Genomic DNA, 22,309 nt, shown 5'->3' with positions numbered 1-22,309 from the left:
GGTCAAGGGTCAAAGGCCATTTTTGAATGCTAATAATTTACCATTTAATATTAGAATTACAGTTTTTCTCCATACCTTGAAAATTACTCAATGCATAAACTTATAAAAGGGTCAAAAGTAAATCCTCAAATCCCCAAATACCTGCACTCTGACAATTTAATCATTCATCCCATTGAATCTAGTTCAAGAAAAGTGAACATTCAGCACATTTTGTGACAAACCTGTAATTTTAATATTTTGCCAATTATGTGGAACTGTCATCACACATTTTCAAGACATTGTGCTATAGACCTATTAGGAGAACCATGCATTACGGCGGAGGCATACCAGTCGCCATAGCGACATTTCTAGTTTTTCATTAATTTTGTTGTTCATTTTAATACGAGTAGAGTTACACCATTGCCTTTAACACACAGGCTATGAAGATCCCGAGACGTGCCCACATCTCACCAAGCCACCATGCCCGATCGTGCAGGCGGAGGATGGCACAGCCATCCAGTACATAGCGAAGCCTACGCCATCATCCCAGGCGACATTTATGTCGCTGCCACGGGGAGTCGGTCAACATGCTAATCAATATTATTGCACTAAACCAGGTATCTATGAGTCCGCAGTGACTACAGACGTGTGCTTGAAGACAATTAATTATGACCCTGCATCACAAAACCAACAAAAAGTTACCAGACATGGATTTTTAGTGAAGAGCATATTCTGAAAGAGCAGACCCTACTCTTTAAATATAATGTATAACTCAATTCAAATGGACTTTCCTAACCTATCCTATTATTGGAAAGAGAGCGCACACTCTGGAGAGTGTGAACTGAGAAAAGAGGCTATGAAGTACTTGGTCTATTCAAGCCCTTAATCTTCACTAAGCTGTGCTAGCTGTAGGATGAATGGAACAAAATACAGGACGTAAACCACCGGAGAAACAACAATGAAGAGATTATTAGGTTAAGCTGAAATTGAGCATGCTTTATTAATACATTCTCTAGATGATTAATGTCAACATTCAAAGCAGTAGATCCATCCTTTCAATGTTATTAGAGTTAAAAGTGAAAAGTATCGATAGGGTTTTTAAGAAATGAAAAGGGGACCATATAAGACTCACCTAATCGCACTATTCTACCAAAAGTGTTTGAGAAAAACTGCTAAAACACCATTTTCTGTTCAATTTATGATCCCAAACACTATAAAAATGTATATAGAACACTTGCTCTTTCAGAAAATATGGAAAACTCAAGATTGGCTGGGTTGACCTATTTCACCTATTTTCAGTCGTCACACAAAATCAGAAAGTGCGACTTTTTAAATTGTTTTTGTCGGTCACAGTGATTCCCTATATACATTTATTGGTCAAAGTGGATTCAGGGCTTCTGTCCATGCAATATACAATTCATTGGGGGGGGGGGTTTCACTTGTCTATAAATTGTCCATCTAATAATCAAATTGTTAATTCATTTTTTGTTGTTTCTTCATTTATGGAATCTTCGATATACGTTATTTTTAATGGATGATCCGTTTAAAGGAGTAAATGTGCTTTTCTTCCCGTGTAGTCCTAATTTTAGTACCACGTACTGATTTGATCATTACACAATGTTATAATATGTTCTAGACATTCATGTTATATGCTTTTTTCATGCCGGTATATTCTAATCCGAGTCAATTTTGTGCTAGAGAACTGATAAACGCATATTGAGCGGGCCAACGAAGTACACTTGTTGCAACAAGATGCATTCCAACCCAGGGAGCAATGATGTGGTGTTGCTTTGTGTTTCTGGCAGTGACATAGGTCATTCCGTAGACTTCAGCGGCCAGACATCATGAACGATTTGATTCTAATTTTAACACGATTGAAATATGACTTAAGGACAGGCAGTCACTTGAACAGAGATGAATAGTTGGTGTGGTGCAGTCACCATCAAAGGTGAAACTCTCGTAATAATTTGGGAAGTCAGTAAATGCAGAAAGATGAATGAGTTACTTATAGTAACTTTCTTGAAAATGTGGCAATGCGTTCAAGACTTATACCTTTAAAGGCTGTGTTTTTGATGCCCTGTGCTCCCCCTCCCCCTTTGTATATGATGAGGAACCAACAAACATGTTGTATATCTATGGAGTATAAAACAATAATATAAAAGCAGTTCTCAAATCTTCACCTTTGTGGAGACTATGAATTATTAATTTTGTCTTGCCACTGTGCTGCGATATGGCTATTTCTATGCTCTCTGATCTTTCCGAGGGAGCTAGTTTAAGTGTTCTTTCCCCCTCAATTCTCTCTAAATTATAATTTCCTTTACAAATTTCTTTCTTATATTACATTACATAATAAAGAGTTGCCATTGAGAGAGAAATGAAATTTACTCAAACCTCAAACTCCCTTTCATGTTTGAACGGGCTGTGAAAATTTTGAGTAACTGTCACAGAAATGTTTCCATGTATACCATAACACAGCCTGTCTATCGAACCCATGCCGGAACGGAAGCACGTGTACAGAGATTGATGAAGGTTTCAACTGCACTTGTCCAGACGGATATAAAGGAGTGATGTGTGAACGAGGTATTCAAATCTGTTCAACTTGTCTTCTTTCTAGTTTCAAAACTTGGCCTTGAGTCAATTGAAAGCATTTTTGACAGAAAGAACAGATAATTATTTCCAAACATTTTGCAACTTCCAAATATAAGTCGTTGACCCATCTATATTACTGTAAGCCGGCAAGTGGGAACGGAAATATAAATGATTGTTTTCAATCAAACTCGTAACGTGGAAATATGCAAGTTATGCTTATTCTACGGAAAGTTGAGTTCCAGCGTATTTCGATAATCATGTTAGTACTCAAGTAATGATTAAAAGATTATGTCATTAAAAAAATCGTGTTTATTTATTTATTTTTTTTTTTTGGGGGGGGGGGGGTAGTTGTGAAGGTATCCTACATAAGAATCCTGGAAAACCAAATCCATCAAAATTATTGTAAAATTTTTCTCACACACTTTTTTTTTTCATTGGGCCGCATAAGTGATGTTGATGGTAAACTGAATCAGCACAAATCAATATTCATTTGCATTGCATAGGTTTGTTTTTTTTTCAGGGAAATTAAAGGCCTTGCAGCTTATACATGTTATAGGCTGGTATTTATCTTCACTTGCCTATAACAGCGCGATAAGGACGAAAAATGCGAGAAATAGGCACCTTGCTCCATTCAAAGTATTACATAAATGATGCACAGGACCGAGTGGATCGTTGAAATTGGATATGAGAGTTTAACTTTCGAACTTATTAAACCCACGAGCGGAGTGAGTTCTCTTTAAACCGCTTCCAAAGTTAAACGAGAGCAAATACAATTTAACTGATGAAACTGTTTAAACCCACTAGACTATCTCGGGAAGTGGGCTTTAGACAGTTTCTCAAAGTTAAAAGAGAGCATATAATTTTCAACGATCCACGAATTAAGTCTGTGCGTCATTGGTTTTATGATATGGGCCCGTGAATTCATGAAATTAAATCTTTTTCACCACCATGCGTCCTGTACACCTATAAAACACAATACAAGGGTTGATCCATTCATTCGAATTTTACCGAACGCATGGCTCAGTAAAATCAGTGCATGATAATTGACCAATGAGATTGCAGAGGTTTTATAAAACCCCATTATTTCAAAACGTACTGACGGTACCTGACAGCAGGTGAGTTTGAATGACAGATCTCTTTCTATCCTTTCTGCTTTCCATTTTTGTTTTGTAGATGCGTTCATCCATTCTGTAGAGCTCCTTGGAGGACGGAGCAATAACGAAGGGCGAGTTGTGTTTACTATTCGCAATAATCCAACTTCACTCAGACTGGCCCATCACGAGGAGTGGATGAAAAATGCATCTATTCTCATCTGCCGTTATTTGGGATTCAAGGGAGTTTACGGTACAGTGGGCGGGGATTCGTTTGGTGGTTCTTCACGGGACGTGTATGCCAAAATGGGCGTGGTCTTTTGCCCCCCTGATGCCACAAATATTACAGACTGCTGGATGGAGGAGGAGAGGGAATATGGCGGGCGAAAGCAGAGCATCGGTATCGTGTGTTGTGATGGTGAGAAACTTATCCGTTCCGTTCTTTATCTAAGTCAAGAATGTACGTTTCACTCGATAGGTTTTACATGACAACATCATTAATGTTATCAGCAATGCGGCACCTGGAAGGCAATGTCTGTCTCCATTTCTTGATGCAGGGAATAGGAAAGAAACTACACTCATATTTTTGAAGAGCTAATGTTCCTGTCAAGTTAGTTTTCCTTAAAGAAACAATACAAACCTAACAACAACCAAATGCATTACTACGAGTACTTAAACTCGTTATCTCTGCTTATCTTTGGAAATAACACATTGGTGAATATTAGGTACACTAGCTGTTGCAATGTGTTTTTGCTGTAACAACCTCACGGGTTTGAAAGGTTATTTCGGTTAAATTGACATCTCCCAGGGAATTCCCGTGTTTCCGTTGGATCCCCTCTCGGCCTAGAAAGCGGCGCCATTCCGGACTCCAGGATAACAGGGTATACAGGCTACACCCGTCCGTTCTATGGTCGATTGAACGGACCTGGCTCATACCGCATTCCTTCAACAGGAAGCCGGGATATTACAATTACTCTTGACGCAAAGTACCTCGTGACAGGAGTAATCACCCAGGGGAGGGCAGGTGCCAACGAATTTGTGACGTCGTACTATGTAGAATCATCCACCGATGATGTCTGGACAACCTACGCTGACATTGATACCGGAAGCAATAAGGTTGGGTGAAAATAAGCATGTTACTATCAAAGTGATCTAAATAAATAAATGTTAGAGAAGGTTTCGACTAGGCATCTCAATACAAGATTAGAACTGTCAAGCATTGATTTTACTCGTTCCTGTCACGTCTGAAAGAAGATTTACCAGTAATGTGGTTTTTTTTCTCCGGAGATTAGCTGCCTCGTCTTTTGGTATGATGAAAACATTAATATAAATATATCCTCGATGAATGTTTGTTTTTAAAACTTCTGAACGTTGATATTATGCATTATGACGCTACAATATGGCTTAATTCATGGGTGAATTACAAAAAAAAAAAGAATGCCCATTTCTTCACCATTGATTATTGCTTTGATACTTTAATGAGAATGAACGGTAGGTGAACGATCGCACTGTCACCGACGCAGTGGCGGATCCAGAGGGGATGCACCGTTCCCCTCTTTATTTGTTTTAAAAACAAAACAAATAAAAAGGAAAAAATGAGATGAAACCGGGAAGCAGCACCAGAAATATTGTTTGCACCCCCCCCCCTTTACGGAATTCCTTAATCCGCCCTACCGACTAACGCAATAATGCAGTCATTCGGGATATGAAATGTTACCCTTCATTCCACTTTGTCATGGAACATCAAAGATTAGTTTTAGATATTTTCAAACTTTTCGCCTTTTGAAGTAGATAGTTGCATGAGAATACATCCTCATTCCGATCAATGTCCACCTTTCTATATCAAAGTTGACATATCATCAATTTAGAAAACATCCTGAAACATGATGATTTTAGAGTTTGTTTAGTATAGTTTGTTTTTTGTTATATAGTTTGTTTTTGTCTTTTCTTAACCACCTTGATAGATATTCTCTGCAAATTATGACGACTCAAGCGCTGTTACACATCACTTTCAAAGACCAGTCATCGCAAGTACCGTGAAGGTCGAAATTCGCACCTATTTTTCGTCGTCCTACATATCTCTGAGGATGGAGCTCCTTGGATACGGACCACTCCCTGAAAGCATCGGTAAGGAAATTAAAGGTTCCATCAAAGGAAACCCAAACCCAAAGAGAAACGTGGATTGAGTTAAAGCAGCAACATTAGTAGAGCACATCAGTGAATGCTTGCGGAAAATCTGACAATTATTAAAGAAAAAGTTATGATCACTTTTCTAGCGCAGTGAACAAGCACTTGACTAACCGCCTTCAGAAAGCAGGGGAAAAATTGCTACCCATAACATACGTCAGTATCAGGTTGATGGAATGTACGCGTGATTTTCATGAAAAATGGTTTTTTGTGGAATTCCCTTTTTATATTCTTTGTATTGTTGTCCACACATGACCCCATAACCTCTAGTAGTCTCCTCATCCAGCAGCTCCAACACACAAAACTTTACAGATTTATAACTTTTGCATCGATTAATCGATTTTCCTCAACTTTCACTGATGTGTTCTACTAATGTTAATGCTTTCACTCAATCCAAATTTCCAGTTGGGTTTGGGTTTCCTTTAAATAAACCCCCTTACACTTTAAAGGGTTTAGTAAGCTTTGTCAGAATCATAGTATCAGTGTGAAATTAGCACGATTGCCAGAATTGACTTTACTACGCGACTTCTCCTCTACACAATAAAAACAGTGGCAATCAGCAATTGTCATGTGTATACTACACAACATATAAGTTGCATACAATTTATTCTTATAGGGATATTAATTGTAACATCTTATGAAATATAATAACTGCGCTTTCAATGAATCATTGAGACTATTCAATCTCTTCATACGTCAAGAATTTCATGGATCAAACGTGTACTAAACTTGCAGAAGTGCAGATGTTAATTGAAATGCTGTCGACAAAACAAACAAAATGTCCATCACTTAGTTCATAATATGGACTATATTTGAAAAGCACATCGAAGAATTTCGGAAGATTGTCTGATAAGTTTTATGTCAGTTTCAGTTATTTCCTACTTCTAATATCATGTTACATAAAAAAAAAATAAAAGCACAATTTATTTTCTTGTATTTTGTCATTAACAAACAAGCAAATATGTATATATGTATATACGTGTATAGGTTTTCCCGGCCAATTTCGCACTCTTGTCAGTCCATTTGATAGAAGGTTCATTCAATTTAGCGAAAATCCTCGTCACTGCACATTCTGTCAATCAAAATTGCAAGTTGTTCTGTCAATTTAGCTTTCCGACCAATAAAATTTGCACATGTGCCTTTCGAATTCGTAAACCAGGCATTCAAATTGGCACGTGCTCGTCAGTCATTCAAATTCGCCAGCACTGGCCGAAAAAGGTATTCAGTCATTCAATTTCGCGTATGGGCAGTCAAATTCCAAACATGTTCATTCAAATTAACGTCATGTTATTCTTCTTTGAAAAGGTGATAACATTTCAACGCGTATTTCTATGTGACTTTTTGTTTCATCCACACACTGTTGAGCAGTAAAAGTAGCATTTTTTGATCCTATGTAACTCGAGTCTGTTGGCCTTTTCTTTCATACATGTCATTATTTTTAGGCCTACATGTATCAATATTACAAATTAACCTCATCTTCTTACAGTCATGACAGCACAAGATAGATACAGACGTATATTTCTCAAGAAGACAGAAAAAAGAATTATACGAACATTCATGATTATAACCTTGACTTCCTAGAACTGGCCGACACACTCGGAATAAAGTGCTCAACGACCAGATAAGTTGTAGCCACATGCACATCTTTGGACTGGAAGACTCAATAAGCACATCAAAGAAAAAAAAATTCTTGTGAAAATCTCTAAAATTAATACGAAAATATGAGATGTAATGACGCTTGCAAAACAATAACTTTGTTGAAAAAAATAAAGAAAGAACCTTAGCATAAAAATGCGTGCTAAATTTACTGCAAAAGATGTTAAATTGGATGCCCAAAAATGAATTCGAATGAACGATGCAGCACGTCCGTGATCACGTGACTATATCATTCTAAATTGAATGAACGAATAACGAACGATGGTGCTTGTTTCACGAGTTTCAATTGAAAAAGTGTTGATTAGAATGAGGCTAAAAGTAATTTGAATGCTTCAAAATGAAATTTGAATGAAGAGATCATAAAAGTGAAATACCGAACACGTCATCTGCGCTAAATTTTGGAATTACACTGACAAAAGTGCGAATTTGACCGGGAAAATCCATATCATATGCATGATTTTAAATATATATATATATATATATATATATATATATATATATATAAACATATGTATTGGATGTGTGTGTGTGTTGTGTGTGTGTGTGTGTGTGTGTCCAGAATAATTTTGATGGTAGATTATCAGTGAATGCCTCTTTGATATTGTAAAATTTCCTTTTCAGTCCTCGACGACAACATCTAAGCCTGACGGATTTTTTATGTTAGCCTGTGTACGTACACACTCATTATCCTACATATAAATATAAGAAAGAGGTGGAGGGAGGAAGGGAGGGAGAGAGAGAGAGAACAGAGAAAAATACGGATTGTTAGAGAGAAGGGATACGGTCTCTTTATTTCAATTACGAAAAAAAAAAGTTGTAGGAAGCACTTAGTCGAATATCTTGATAACGATAAACTCTCCAGAAACAGATTAGTGAAATGGTCTTTTTACGTTGTCCCGCAGGTGCCTTCGAAGTTGAGCCGTGTCTACCAACAAACAGCGGGGACAAGCTTGGAGTTCAGGACGGCAGTATTCCAGACTCAAATCTGACGGCATCTTCTGCACTCAGTTCCTCTTACACTGCTCCGTACGGACGAATAGGTTCGAGCAGCGCTTGGATTCCAGCTAATGGTGACAATGATATGTGGGTGAAGGTGTGTACTCGTCAGCACATTGAATAGAAGCACCGAATAGAAGCACACGAATTTCACAATACGTGCATTTATAAATGATTGTTCACAATACTTTTAGAGCATTTCACATTTTAGAGAAAATTAACATCGAAAATTTTGCATAATTACTGGGACTATTTTTTTTCTACTGTCCATATAGGGATTACAAATAATTTTCGCACGTCATGTATATATATTGCAATGTGAAAAATTCGTTCGTCAGTGCTCAGCTTCAAAACGACGAGGTTGAAAAAAAAAACAATTGTTAACTGTGACAGTGCGCTCCTCTGAAAACAAACACGGTTTCAGCGAAATTTCGTTACAACAAAATAAAAACTCGTGTCCCAAAATCTTTATCTATGATCTATATTTCTCCTTATTCCCTATTCGAACTGCAACGACATTTCGAAATAAACGAAAGAAAATTGTAGTTTGTTTATCAACCATTCAGTCCATGGACACATTTTTCACCAGCGACTGGAACTGAAATGAAATGTGAAAGCTAAAAACATGTTAAGATATACGTCTTCAATTTTCAACAATTTCATTCATCATGATGATGAAAATCGTTTGAAAGGTGTTGTATTTCATCGATATTCATTCATTCATTCAAAGTTTATTTCATTTTTCGACAAAACATATATGTTACACTTCTTTTACAACAGAGAATAAGGTAAACAGAACATTATGCAATGAAAAGAGTGTACAATAATTGAGGACCTTATAGTAATTATACATTGTAGAAAAAGAGAAACAGAAGTGGTCGAAATGAAGTACATGTAAAACCTTGCTTAAAGTGCGAAAAATGGAGAGACCCACTAAAAGGACAGAGCTTGTAGAATGTGGGCTCCTCTGGGAAAAAAAAAAAACATCAATGGGAAGATAAAGTGGAGCATCATGAATACAAAAGGAAAGAAGGAAGAATAGGAAGAATTTTGGAAGAAATCTGGAAGCCCACTGAGTCCTTTTTATCCGGAATGATTAAATCCTTTCCATACTGAATTCTTAAATCCCCATTGACTCGTTACAAAGGTCCCCAAGTTCCAGTAAGGAACGGGTTAAGTTTCCCGTCCATTTGTGCAGTAACTGCTTGGAAAAGTATTAATATGTCTTTTGATTTAGCAATATAGGCACCCAAACAATAAAACAATTTAAATTCGCCATAGCAAAAAATCTAAGTCAAAAGTGTAAAAACGTTATGCATTCAAGATAGCATGGGATAACAATTACTGAAGTCCGAGCAATTTGTTTTGCATGAGGTTATTCATCATTGCCAGTGTATTCAATTTGACACTGTTTGTACATGTGAAGAGTTTGTTCGCAAAAACCGATAAGTCCATTTTTGAAGATTTTGAAGTACGGTCTCTGTCACTCGTGCCATTCACTTTAATGTACACTTTAATATAACCATTTGTGGAATATTTACAGGACTGAAATCAAGGAGTTGTGACCAACATAAAATGCAAAATCAAAATTCTGAGTGAGATAAATTAAATTACAATACTCTTATATTCGACAACCATGTGAACGGGACCCTGTCTTGGTCCGGTTCCACCTGTAATTTTGGCTTGACACTTGTTCAGAATAATTATACCAGCTTCGCTATCAATTCGTTATCCCTGACAATACACTATCTGCTATCAAGCGCAACACTATTTGGTTCACACTACCGTAGTGCTGATCCTGAGATGACCAGCCTGCACGCACGACGGTTTACCGCGGTTATAACACTTGTCTTCAATTACACTGCTTCCGTTTACCTCCGGGTTCTGTACTAACCCGCAATTATCATGAAGTGTATAACTACCAATATTCGAATTATGTGCACATTATTTTCATCTTTTTACCAATTTAACATGACCTTCATCTCTCTACTTCAGCGACACTTCCACGTCATAACCAATCATATCTACAGGGTGGCATGCACCCGCCAGGTTCATCGCTCACCTGCGTTGTCCACAGAGTCACATTAATTGTCAAACTGTTCGCTTCCAGAACATGAACTGATTCGTGGGTGGAGCGTCCTTATATGCGAGGTTGCTGTTCCAGCTCCAAAGTGTCGCGAGGGACCCGCGTTCCGTATTCGCTGGCGTCCAAAGTTCTCCCTAGCGAGGGGCGGGCACAGTCGCTCTGCTGCGAATGCGTCGGCCTGGGAGTAGATTCGACCTCGGCCTCGGCGCCATCTACAAAATTATTTAAATGCAACATATACCAATGGGGTGTGTTCTAACCACACACACAAAAAGATTATCAGCTTAAAATCCTGACATCACAGTGAAAATTTGAGAACTGCATTATTATCCAATTAACCTACAAAATTCACAACATGAAATGTTTCAACCATTGGAAATATAACAGTGCATAGCTTATTAAACCTCACCGCATCGTTTTCGAAAACTGTACACCATTATAATATACTTTATCACTTATTCACGGGGTTCTCCGGGGCTATATGTGGTGCCCTGAAACGCATTCACATCCTTTTACACGACAAAGCAGAAATAAAATCGCAATTTAACTTACCAATGACCGGTGTAATATAACCAAAATGCCTCTTCTTCTTGGCTACTGGAAGGCTGCAAAGGCTGTTGGAATACGCCTTCTGGCAGCAAACAAAATCTGAACTCTAATCAGCCAGTATACAGGCTGACGGTAAGGTGGACGGACGGCTCCTGGCCGCAAACGAAATTGGGCTTAGACACAAAATTATCTTGCCAACTGGCGCCTGGGTGTGGCAGGTTGGTTTTCTGCCATCACGGAGCTAACTCAATGTTCTCTCGGTGAAATCAAAATGGTGTCTGCCCCGAAAAGATCCAACTCTACTGTTAAATTGCTACTCGACTACGACACTCCTTTTCGAGGCATTTGGAATAAAGTACAAAATAATACCTTTTAGATAATATATTGGTCACTACATAATAGGTACATTTTTGAAGTTATGGTAATTCTCTTTATTTTTCTTGACCTTTAATCGCAAATATCTCCATTTTGCAAATATGGACTTGCCGGTTTTTGCGAACAAACTCTTCATGTATACAGTGTAGTGTATTACGCACTATCTACTATGAAAATGATTATATACATAAGTACGTATATAGTTAATAATAATAATTTGTCATTTCGAGGCATATTTTGGAAACAACCCCCTACAAGGGCTTCCATAAGTCTGAGCTATTCGACTCATGTAGTCGATGCATTTGACAAAATTTTCTGATATGAGTGATGTGGTATAAGAAAGACGATGGATTGATTTGAAGCCAGGTCTGGGGCCGCTGGAATTATGGCATAGCCCAACGATTTTGGAAAAGTTGAGCGGTGTGCTAAATCCCAGCGAAGGGCTGGCAGTGCCCTGTCGATTTCTCGTCTGGCCGTGCAATGAAAGTACAATGAAAGTACTGGAGACTTGTTAGGTCAAATTAGGTTACATAAATTTTATGAATTGGAGCATTCTGCCCGTTTTAATACTCTGATAGTAAGGATTACTCGAGAGCGATAAAGCTCCTGCATGATGGTCTTTCAAATTTATTAGGTCAACCATACAAATTGTTTTGTCAATTTTGTTTTTCTTTTTATCATTTTCCTTAATATAAATTAGATGAAAACTGTACACTGGGTAAGTAAAAGTAATTTCGTAAGATATTTGCAGACATCATGTGATGAAGATGAAGAAAAGATGATATCGTACAACAACAGTCACTTAGCTTGCATGACTTTTACATCACTTTGTGGAAAATCTGTTTCTTATTTATGCATGTCATAAGATATACCTAGGAGACGTCTTCATGGTCATCGGTGTTATTACGCGAGGCGGAAATCGTATAAATGAGTGGACATCAGCCATTTCTGTTTCATTGTCAAGCAACGACAACGACTGGGTATTTATACTAGATAAAGCTGGCTGGAAACGGGTGAGTACCTTCGGGGAAGCGCTCATTTTGTCGGGGCGGCTTGTGATAATCCAGAAATCCCAGAAAAGTTTGCAAATATTAAAGTGGCAGCTTCTATACTGGGAGGGGATTGGGGAAGGGAATGTGGTACATTGCACTTTGATGGCAACCTCTGCAGTCTCACTGCCATGATAAAACAAACTATGTATGCAAACAAAGACTTAATTTTACTTTTCATTATTTGAGTTTGTCAAATGTTGATTATGGGCTAAAAAACAAAACAAAACGAACAAACGATAACTTAACCGGACGTTTTCCATACACAATGCGAGCTACGTACATGTTAAGGTGTCTGTAATTATAACCCCTTTTCACGCCTCGTATTTTGATTTATTATTCCACACCGCGCTTCTTTAGTATAGTTAAGACAGGCTCTGAAATTGTGAGGCAAGGGGTAAACGCGCCACGGAGTTGCTTATCATAAGCTTGATGATTGGGCTATAGTTGCTATAGGTTGAAAAAAAATCTCCGACAAGCTCTCTTCAGGAAACCTACTCTGAGCAAAGTGCACCTATAGAACTTGAATACAAGACAGAAACGGTCTATACTCTTGAGCTTTCGCCACATGTCTTGAATACGACTCGAGGTATAGAAAATAAATCCATAAAGCCACGTGACCTTCACTTACAGTCTTTAGTTTCAAATTATATACACATTTCATGAACCTACAACGAATATCTGTTTGTCTCATGATGTTCTTTGGCTTCTATCTTTACTATCCCACCCGATCAAAAGTATCCCACAAATATGCGTATGATATAAAAGTTCCAGTCAGTTTACACTCATTTCTACGTTATATGTACATATGACACAAACATGATCACGTGCTAGTTTGAAAAATATTACAATAGTGTAGTGGATGAAATAGGGTGTTTTCTAATGTCAGAGGTAAAAATGGCAGAGGTAAAAATGGCAGAGGTAAAGATGTCAGAGGTAAAAATGGCAAAGGTAAAAATGGCAAAGGTGAAAATGGCAAAGGTGAAAATGGCAGAGGTAAAAATGGCAGAGGTAAAAATGGCAGAGGTAAAAATGTCAGAGGTAAGAATGGTAGTGGTAAAAATGTCAGAGGTAAAAATGTCAGAGGTAAATAATAATGTCAGTGGTAAAAATGTCAGAGGTAAAGTTGTCAGTGGTTGAAATGTCAGTGGTCAAAATGCCAGAGGTAAAAATGTAATTGATAAAAATTTAGTCGTAGAAATGCAAGAGGACGAGGTAAAAGTGACAGATTTTTTTCTTCATGTTTCTGACACCTTTCTCGCAATACGCGCTTTTCGTGCCTTCTCCTGAAATAAAGCAGGGGGAGACCGGGGAGAAATGGGACACGGGGAGAAATATGGGACACTCATGTAACTTGAAAAATGCTCGGCCAGTCAACAATCCAATTATATCAGTAAAAAGATGAGCCTCGGTACACCTGAAAATGGACATATTAACCACTATACAGCTCTACAGATATCTTGTCAGTAAAATATCAAACTTACTATAGATCTGGTAGGTCCTATACTATGTTAATAGGTATTTTGATAAGTGTGCAAACTTCTGAAAATAAAATTGCTTGATAACAGACATGCAGGTATGAAAAACTGACAGGGAACTTTTACTGTTTCTGTTACCACTGGGAGAAATTTAATAGGGCAGTGTTACATTTCTCCCCGCGGCATTTGTAAATCCTACTTTGGTCATGATGGTTATCCAATTTATAATAAATAACATGGAACAGGTGAAAAATTAGCGATTTGCTTCGACTATAATGTCTCCTTCACTTCTTTACACTAAACAGTTCAAAAAATGAAATATAATGACAATATACTAGCCTGGACGTGAGCGGAATTCGTTTGTGTAAGAGTGTGTATGTGAGAGTATTTATATCTGCGTATAGAAGTATATGTTTATACCAAAGGTGGGTTCGTGCGTGTGTGTGTGTGTGTGTGTGTGTGTGTGTGTGTGTGATAACTTCATTGGGCGAAACAACGTAGGATTATACTGTTTAAGGGGTTTGCAGCATTGTTGGAACCCCCTTATAATGATAGATAATAGTAATAGTAATAATAATAATAATAATAATAATAATAATAATGATAATAATAATTTCCCATAGGCCTACTAGGCTCTTAGCTGGTTTAATATTCCTCTGAACAGACAGATTACGCCACTGCACTTGAATCAAACTCAGAATAATGAGAGTGCTCTAATCTTTTTAAAACATAATTCCATAAATATTCTTCAAATCTGCAGTTTGGATTGGATAATTCGTTAAATACAGTTTGCTCTGGCTAGGTTATTATTCAAAACCTCTTCATACGTTTACCTCTGACGAAATCGCTCTCATTACTTCTGACATTTTACCTCTGACATTACCTCTGACATTTTTACCTCTGACATTTTTACCTCGGCCATTTTTACCTCGGCCATTTTTACCTCGGCCATTTTTACCTCTGCCATTTTTACCTCGGCCATTTTTACCTCTGCCACTTTTACCTCTGCCATTTTTACCTCTGCCATTTTTACCTCGGCCATTTTTACCTCGGCCATTTTTACCTCTGCCATTTTTACCTCTGCCATTTTTACCTCTGCCATTTTTACCTGGCACCGATTTGACAAAGGACCAAAATATGAAGTACTTGTTGTTTTGAATGGCCTTGAAATTGTCTTTGTATTATTTCCATTGTTTTTCATGTGTCATAGGTATAAGAAATGATGACATAATAGTAGAAATAAATTAAACAACATTTTCGAAAGATTACCCTTTTATTTTGTGTCCTTTAAAGCTTCCACATGACTTTTGCCTGAGTATCATTTGTTTATCAAAATTATTATTGTCAATCTGCAAACTAAAAATGCCATTATTGTGGAAATATGACAGGTGGTACCGAAATTTGTACCTATCCAAGATAATACATCATAGTAGTCATATATTTATTACTATTTATCAGAAGGAATAGCAACCTCATGTGTGACCTAGAGAATTTACCCGATAACAAATAGTGCAGTTTAAATGGCTCTTCTTTTGTGGCAAATGTAAAAATGATTGGTTAAAAATAAAGACATAATACGGACGTATGATAAAGAATTCACAAAGAAAATCCCTAACTTTTAAACCTAGTTTCTATGTATGTCTTTATATTCTGGCGAATAGAACACTCAAATGCAAACATCGAGGGAGTTCAAAATAAAGGATCATGTACAGTATTGTGAATTCCTCTACACATGACTGCCAAATATGACAGTGATACATCAAATATTGCCACAGAAGTTATAAACATTGATAAAGGGAGCAAAGGCCCCACACCCTTGAGACTGAAAGGGTCAAAATATCTCGGGCTTACAGGGTTTATGGTCACTTGAATGATGAATATATCTTTTTGAATGATCAATATATCTGTATGAATGATGAAAAATAATGAATATATTATCTGCATGTGAGTTTGTTCATTGTTTTCAAGTGTAATATTTAAAGGGGATGGCTAGTGACTGATCAGTGGGAATCAGTGGGAATGCTGAGGGATGATTGTTCCAATTCTCGTTGGATTCATTTAAGAGTACATTATATATCTATTGTTGTGTGAACATTATTTCCTTTAGAACGGTCTCATATTCAAGTAATGTGCAGTTTAATGCCACGTCACTGTACAGGCATGCTAACCTGGAAACATTAAACTGCATATTACTTGTATATGAGACCATTCTGAAGCAAATAATTTTCAGACAACGATAGATATGTAAATTTATCTTAAATGAACCCCACAAGGATTGGAACAATCATCCCCAGCATTCCCACTGATTCCCACTGATCAGTTACTAGCCATCCCCTTTAATGCGTTCACCATTTAACTATCCACATTTCCATCCACATCTTTTACATTTCCATGCAAACTGCATCCCCTGTTGTACCATATTTCTCCCTTACATGTGCTCTCTTTGTATAATAATAAAAATATATTGTTTATCATTACTATTGCGCAAATGTGAGACATGGAAATTGCCTTGTGAAGAGAAATTCAGGGACTGATGTGTATAGCAATCAACTATATAAGCAGCCAATCGAACGCATGTAAAACCCATGTGACTCTTGTTCTTCTTGATTCCCATGCAGATATTTCCCACTAACTACGACTACGGTACGCGTGTTACGACACCTTTCCCAGTACCGATCAGAGCAAGTTACGTCAGGATTCACCCTGTGGCATGGCATGGTCGTACGACGATGCGGTATGAAGTGTTAGGATATCAGTAAGAAATTATAAAAACAATAATTGCAATGACAAAATATCAATGATGAAGTAACATTGACAAGTTAATGATGATTTTCATGAAAAGAATAATTTGAATTCTAACCCATATTCGATTTCGGTTCTATCATGATAAAAAAAACACTAAATAAAGCCCGAAGACTATTAGTATTTGGTTTACATCAAGTTTGACGACATAATAAATCATTAAACTTTACAGCAGAGAGACACAGAGAAGGAAATGCACCAAACTGACACTTTACACAACAAATCGTTCATATTGACACCGTCCCCCCCCCCCCCAAAAAACACAAAAAACACACACACACAAGAAAAATTGCACTACATTAGATAACCATCAAAATTAACAGTAACACCAATTCTAACGACAGAGAAAATACGTCAACACAAGATAAATTGCACGTAGCCCCAAGTACATGTGTAGAGATGTATAGATATGATGAGAATGGGGGAAACAACAAAGCGGACCAGAGAAGAATATGTCCGCGAAGAGGTGTGAAAGTGAATACAATAAGGCCTGAAGGAGAGGACAGCAGCAACATAGAGGAGAGAGAGGGAGAGGGGGGGGGGGGGGGAGACAGAGTAAAAAGGGGTAAAACAAAGAGGAACCGAAAAGAAAAGCAATCAGTAACAGCTCAGGGCAAATCCCTAAGTTCTTGGTTACAGAAAAATATAACCATGAACTACAGCAACTATAGCAACACATACAAAATACCAAGGTTGCAAAGTAAAAAAGAAAAGAGGAAGAGCATAACCCAGGAAGAAATCACAGTGCGTATATACCGCGACATTATGAGAGTTGTACCCAAGTGAATGCTATAGCAGTTGCCTACAACAGTCTTCAATACATTAACATGTATTAAACCACTCTGGTTTGATGGATTGAAATTAAACGAAAAAAAAAACCAATTGCCATTGGAGACCAAAATAAATGCTTGAAATGAAAATTACATGGATAAATTTTCAGCGATTAAAATTCAAATTATCAATTATTACTGAGTTAAGAATACTGACATAAGAACAAGCGTCATAATTTCATAAGGAATTAACCTAAAAATATTAGAAATTACTTCAACAATTACTATCTTGTTAGCATTCAACTGGCAACGCTGAAACTTACAGAAAGAATTTGCACAAAATTGATAAGAAATAAAACTTGCCAATTTCCGACAGGATATATCTTTATTTTCTAAGAGCTGATACAAATTTTACGATCTGTTATAAAACGCAGCGGTCAAGAGATTTATCATAATTTTGCAAATGACAAACGATGACATAAGTAAAGATTTTGTAATATACACCCAAAGTGAAACGAGAAGTTTTTATTCTTAGGTATGGCATGATATCAAATCATGACTGAAATCAAGTTAAAGGGGCATATTGTTAAACAAAAAAATACTTCAATAACGCCAATGACTGCTGTTCTGCCTGTCTTCATAACTTTAGGATGTGTGTGTATAAGTGTGTATGTGAGTATGCTGGACAACAATTGCCAGCAAAGGGAAAAATGTCTTGTTTCATTTTGTTATTTGCACCGGTAATCGATTCGCCCAGTGTCGCTGACATGAACACCTCCTCAAAATATACACACGCCCCTCAAGGAGCCGTTCCCTGCAAGCTGCTTTTGAAAAATCATTTCTGTTTTCTTTAATTTGTAAAAATTAGGGATATTGTATCTGGATCCACCTGTTCTCAGCGACTACGTAGCACTTATTTCTGTTTTTCCGTTGCTTACTTGAGTATAATTTATCTAGGCTCATCTGGATAAAGCAGATCGTCAGCACTACCATTTTATTTGAAAGGTAGCATATAGTTCATCTAATATGCATATCATCAATTTTATTGCTCGAACAATGCGATCACGTTTAAGCTTTTAATGACTGCATTTCAGACGAATGGCAAAGTGAAAGTGGCTCGCTCAGAAGGGTTGCATAGATGTTCATTTGTGTGTGTGTGAGTGTGTGTGTGTGTGTGTCTGTGTGTGTGTGTGTGGTGGTTGCTGATGTCATGACGCCTGGAAACTCAAGCACTGGCTGATTATTTCACTCCTTGAATCTGTTAGGATGTGAAGCATGTAAAAGTGTTCTGCGTTCGTTGTTTGGTGTAGAGTATGATTTATCTTATCTCATCTGAATAAAGCAGATCGTTAGCACTACCGTTCTTTTTGAAAAATAGAATGGTTCATCTAATGCATATCATCAATTTTAAATATTTGTTGCTGTTGATGATGGCATGATTTATAGGAAACTTAAGTACTGACTGATTCCTTCGCTCCTTGAATCTCCTAGGATGTGCAGCATGCAAAAATGTTCAGTGTAATCCTTTATTCGAGAGTTTCTGACAAGTTTCCTTCAATGTTTAACTCTCTGTATATTTGTTCATTATTAAATGAACGTTGTTTTCAGAATGGTTGCATAGACACTTATTATTAGATGATATATCATGATTTCATTGCTATTTCTAGTTCATAATTCTAGGTGTTAAATACAATATAACAACTAACAAATACATACATGTGTGAAAAAACTATAATCGCTACAAATCATATTCGGCAATATGGATTTTATTCTTTATGAGACTGCGTGACGTCAAGCCTGTGGATACCATGACTTTTGTGTCCATTTCTATTTTGGGAATTGATTTCATTCTTTGATTAACAGAGATCAATATCACATCTTGATACACTAATGATGCCCATTGCATAGGGTATTATAAAGGATTATCCATCCGATAAGAACTCTGGAACAGTCGGAAACACTTAAGGAGGAGCGGAATACGGTTTACACTGTCCAAAAGCTATGCGGAGGACGGATGATTTTATGAACGCCCAACAAAGAACTGTGCATTATTTCATAAACTGGTGACATAATTTAAGTTTTCTTTTTTTCAAGATTACTTCGCATGCCAGCTCTACAGGGTGTCTCAAATAAAACTATACACTTTTGAAATGGCTGCCGAATAAGAAATATGTGATTCTGGGGGAAAAGTTTATATGTATGGATAGCTTATGGACTCAACTTTCATATGACACAATGAAATAAATGCAACTGCGGTTTACTCATGCATAAAAGTTTGGTTTAATAAACCATAAAATTCACTCAGCAAACCCAAACTGATCGCAATTGATCATAAATCTATCATATCAACTTCATTTTTGTAAGCTCCAACGGACTCACCTGTCGCAAATTTAAAAGGCTAATTCCTGCGCAGCCTTATTTTCATACTTTTTACAAAATTGAGCAGTGCTTACATATAAACCTTTTTTTTCCCAGAATCATATATTTCTTATTTGGCTGCCATTTCAAAAGTGTATAGTTTTTTTAGACACCCTGTATACAACCACTTAGCTGACTGAACCGCTCACACAAATAATAAAATCATTGTAATGCGTTTGTATTACACGGCCAATGCAACTGAGCGCATGACAAGCAGTCGTTCAGGACTATACGCAGTGAAAACTTTAAGTTGGGTTTTCAGATGTATTTTCTATTATGTCTAGCCTTGTAAGCTTGTTCGAATTATTTCCACGTGTCCATATTTGTTCAAACAGCATCAGTATGTGAAATATGGTAATGCTTCTTAATCTTTAAATTTTGAACATATTTTGAATTATTCCAAGGCTATTGAATATGATGAAAATTGTGAAGGTCGTAACGATATTTGGCGTTCACTAGACATCATACTAGTCCATTCTCTGTCTTTGTATCAAGATAATCCCTGAAAAAGACGAAGTTGCAAAATATATCTGCCCAATGCTAGTTAATAAAGACTTTTTCTTCATAAGCTGGTAATCCACATGGGATGACAAAAAGAAAAATCCCGGATTCTTACATCATATGCTTCTAAATATTCTCATGCAATAATTCATAGCCGATAGCAGAACCCCATACATAGGATGATAAAGAAACTAATATATCTTTGGAAAGCATCTATACGTATTCGTACAGATTTTAAAGAATTAATGTTTTTTCTTTGTGGTGTGGATTTAGCAAAGCCAATTAGCAGATAAGCACGATGATATACAACAAGTACATCAGGTTGATTTTTTTTTTGTTACTTACAAAATTTGTATATAGCACTCACACTGAAGAAAATGTATGCATCCCTAACAACAGAGGGTGGGGTATGCTTGACGTGTATTCCATATCATTCCCACTGATGTTGCCTCCATTGAAATGTTCAAGGAAACACAATTGAATTCAAAGCAAAATCATTCGAGTCATGGGTGTAATCAAGCAGTGTTGTGATGGAAAAGTGTTAGCATCCACAGGTGTGATTGTGTGTGTGTGTGTGTGTGTGTGAGAGAGAGAGAGAGAGAGAGAGAGAGAGAGAGACAGAGAGAGACAGAGAAATGACTTTTCGGCCATCATCAATAGCTGTAGTTTATTTACAGGAATTAAATTCCTAAGCAGAGTAACAAATTAAAGTAACTTTTGCTCCGGCTGATTTTGCTTTCTTGTTAGACAAGAATGCCGTATTCATGTGGTTTCCGCTGTGTGCATGCAGGGACCAGCGATAAATGAAATGAAATGAAATAATCAAATCCCTCCGTGTTTATACATCTATTGCACTCCATATGTAGTCAGATACAACATTTTCCTTGTTTTATGCTCTTACAAATAGATTTAGTTTATTACTGTATCAATATATATAATTTGTAATGTAAGTTTTACGCATGTCTCCCTTGTAAAGCAGGCCTTTCTGGCTCTGAGTGGGACTATACCTGCTTTCAAGAAGACGAAATAAATAAATGCATTGCATCGTGTGATTTATTCATCGCTTTACAAGAGCGTCAAAATGTTATTCTTTTGTGGAGTCCGTAAGAATCTTGGAGATGAAAATAGTTTTAATATGAATTGAATTGAATTGAATTGAATTGAATTGAATTGAATTGAAGTGGTTTATTGATAAAACGTACACAGTAAATCATAGCAGCCAACAGGCTGAATGCTGTTTATACTTTACAATGATACAAATTTGCACTGAATTACATGCAGACTGAAAACTCTGAGGTATGAAACAAAAAATTAAAATATCGACTTAACCGTATGTACAAACTAAAAATTCAATCAATAAAATGTAGGAAAAAAGATATACAGAAATATGGAGCGGATCTAGTTTCTGATTTCCTTCTGATGTTTTACAACAGCAAAAAAAAAAAATGAAAAAAAATATATATGTATATTGATTCGCATTTTGATAAGGACCACCAAAAAAAAAAACCTCACTGTACACTTCATTCGGATTCTTCCTATTCTGCATTATAGTTGTGCAACAACAAAGAAATATCAAATAACATAAGAATGATAAAGGGAGAGTAAACGAATAGAAAATGGAAGTGTGAGAGCAGTAGAGAGGGGAGACATGTTAGAAAGAGAGAAAGACTAGAAAAATGATTGACAGGTATCTAAGGAGTGATGAAGGAAAACTTAATAGCAAATCCCGATTTCTGGTTACAACACACAAAATACATTAACTCCTATCTCCAGTTTATCACGG

At 36.9% G+C, this 22,309-nt stretch overlaps 1 protein-coding gene across 1 annotated transcript in view; it reads left to right on the top strand.

The window, feature by feature from the left end:
* Window positions 1–459: 459 nt before the first annotated feature.
* Window positions 460–22,309, top strand: part of LOC139745205 (uncharacterized) — a 55,241-nt gene continuing 33,391 nt past the window's right edge. The window contains exons 1-6 of the mRNA XM_071655612.1: window positions 460–556; window positions 3,742–4,077; window positions 4,507–4,775; window positions 5,624–5,786; window positions 8,405–8,595; window positions 16,654–16,678. Of these exons, the coding sequence (XP_071511713.1) occupies window positions 460–556; window positions 3,742–4,077; window positions 4,507–4,775; window positions 5,624–5,786; window positions 8,405–8,595; window positions 16,654–16,678 (1,081 nt within the window). The remainder of the gene's footprint in view (window positions 557–3,741; window positions 4,078–4,506; window positions 4,776–5,623; window positions 5,787–8,404; window positions 8,596–16,653; window positions 16,679–22,309) is intronic.

The sequence above is a fragment of the Diadema antillarum genome, unplaced genomic scaffold, assembly GCF_040938485.1.
Source record: "Diadema antillarum isolate AM-2024a unplaced genomic scaffold, OU_Dant_1.0 seq00001240_RagTag, whole genome shotgun sequence".
NCBI lineage: Eukaryota > Metazoa > Echinodermata > Echinoidea > Diadematoida > Diadematidae > Diadema > Diadema antillarum.
The sequence above is the reverse complement of the archived record's forward strand: the minus strand, read 5'-3'. Positions and strand labels throughout refer to the sequence as shown.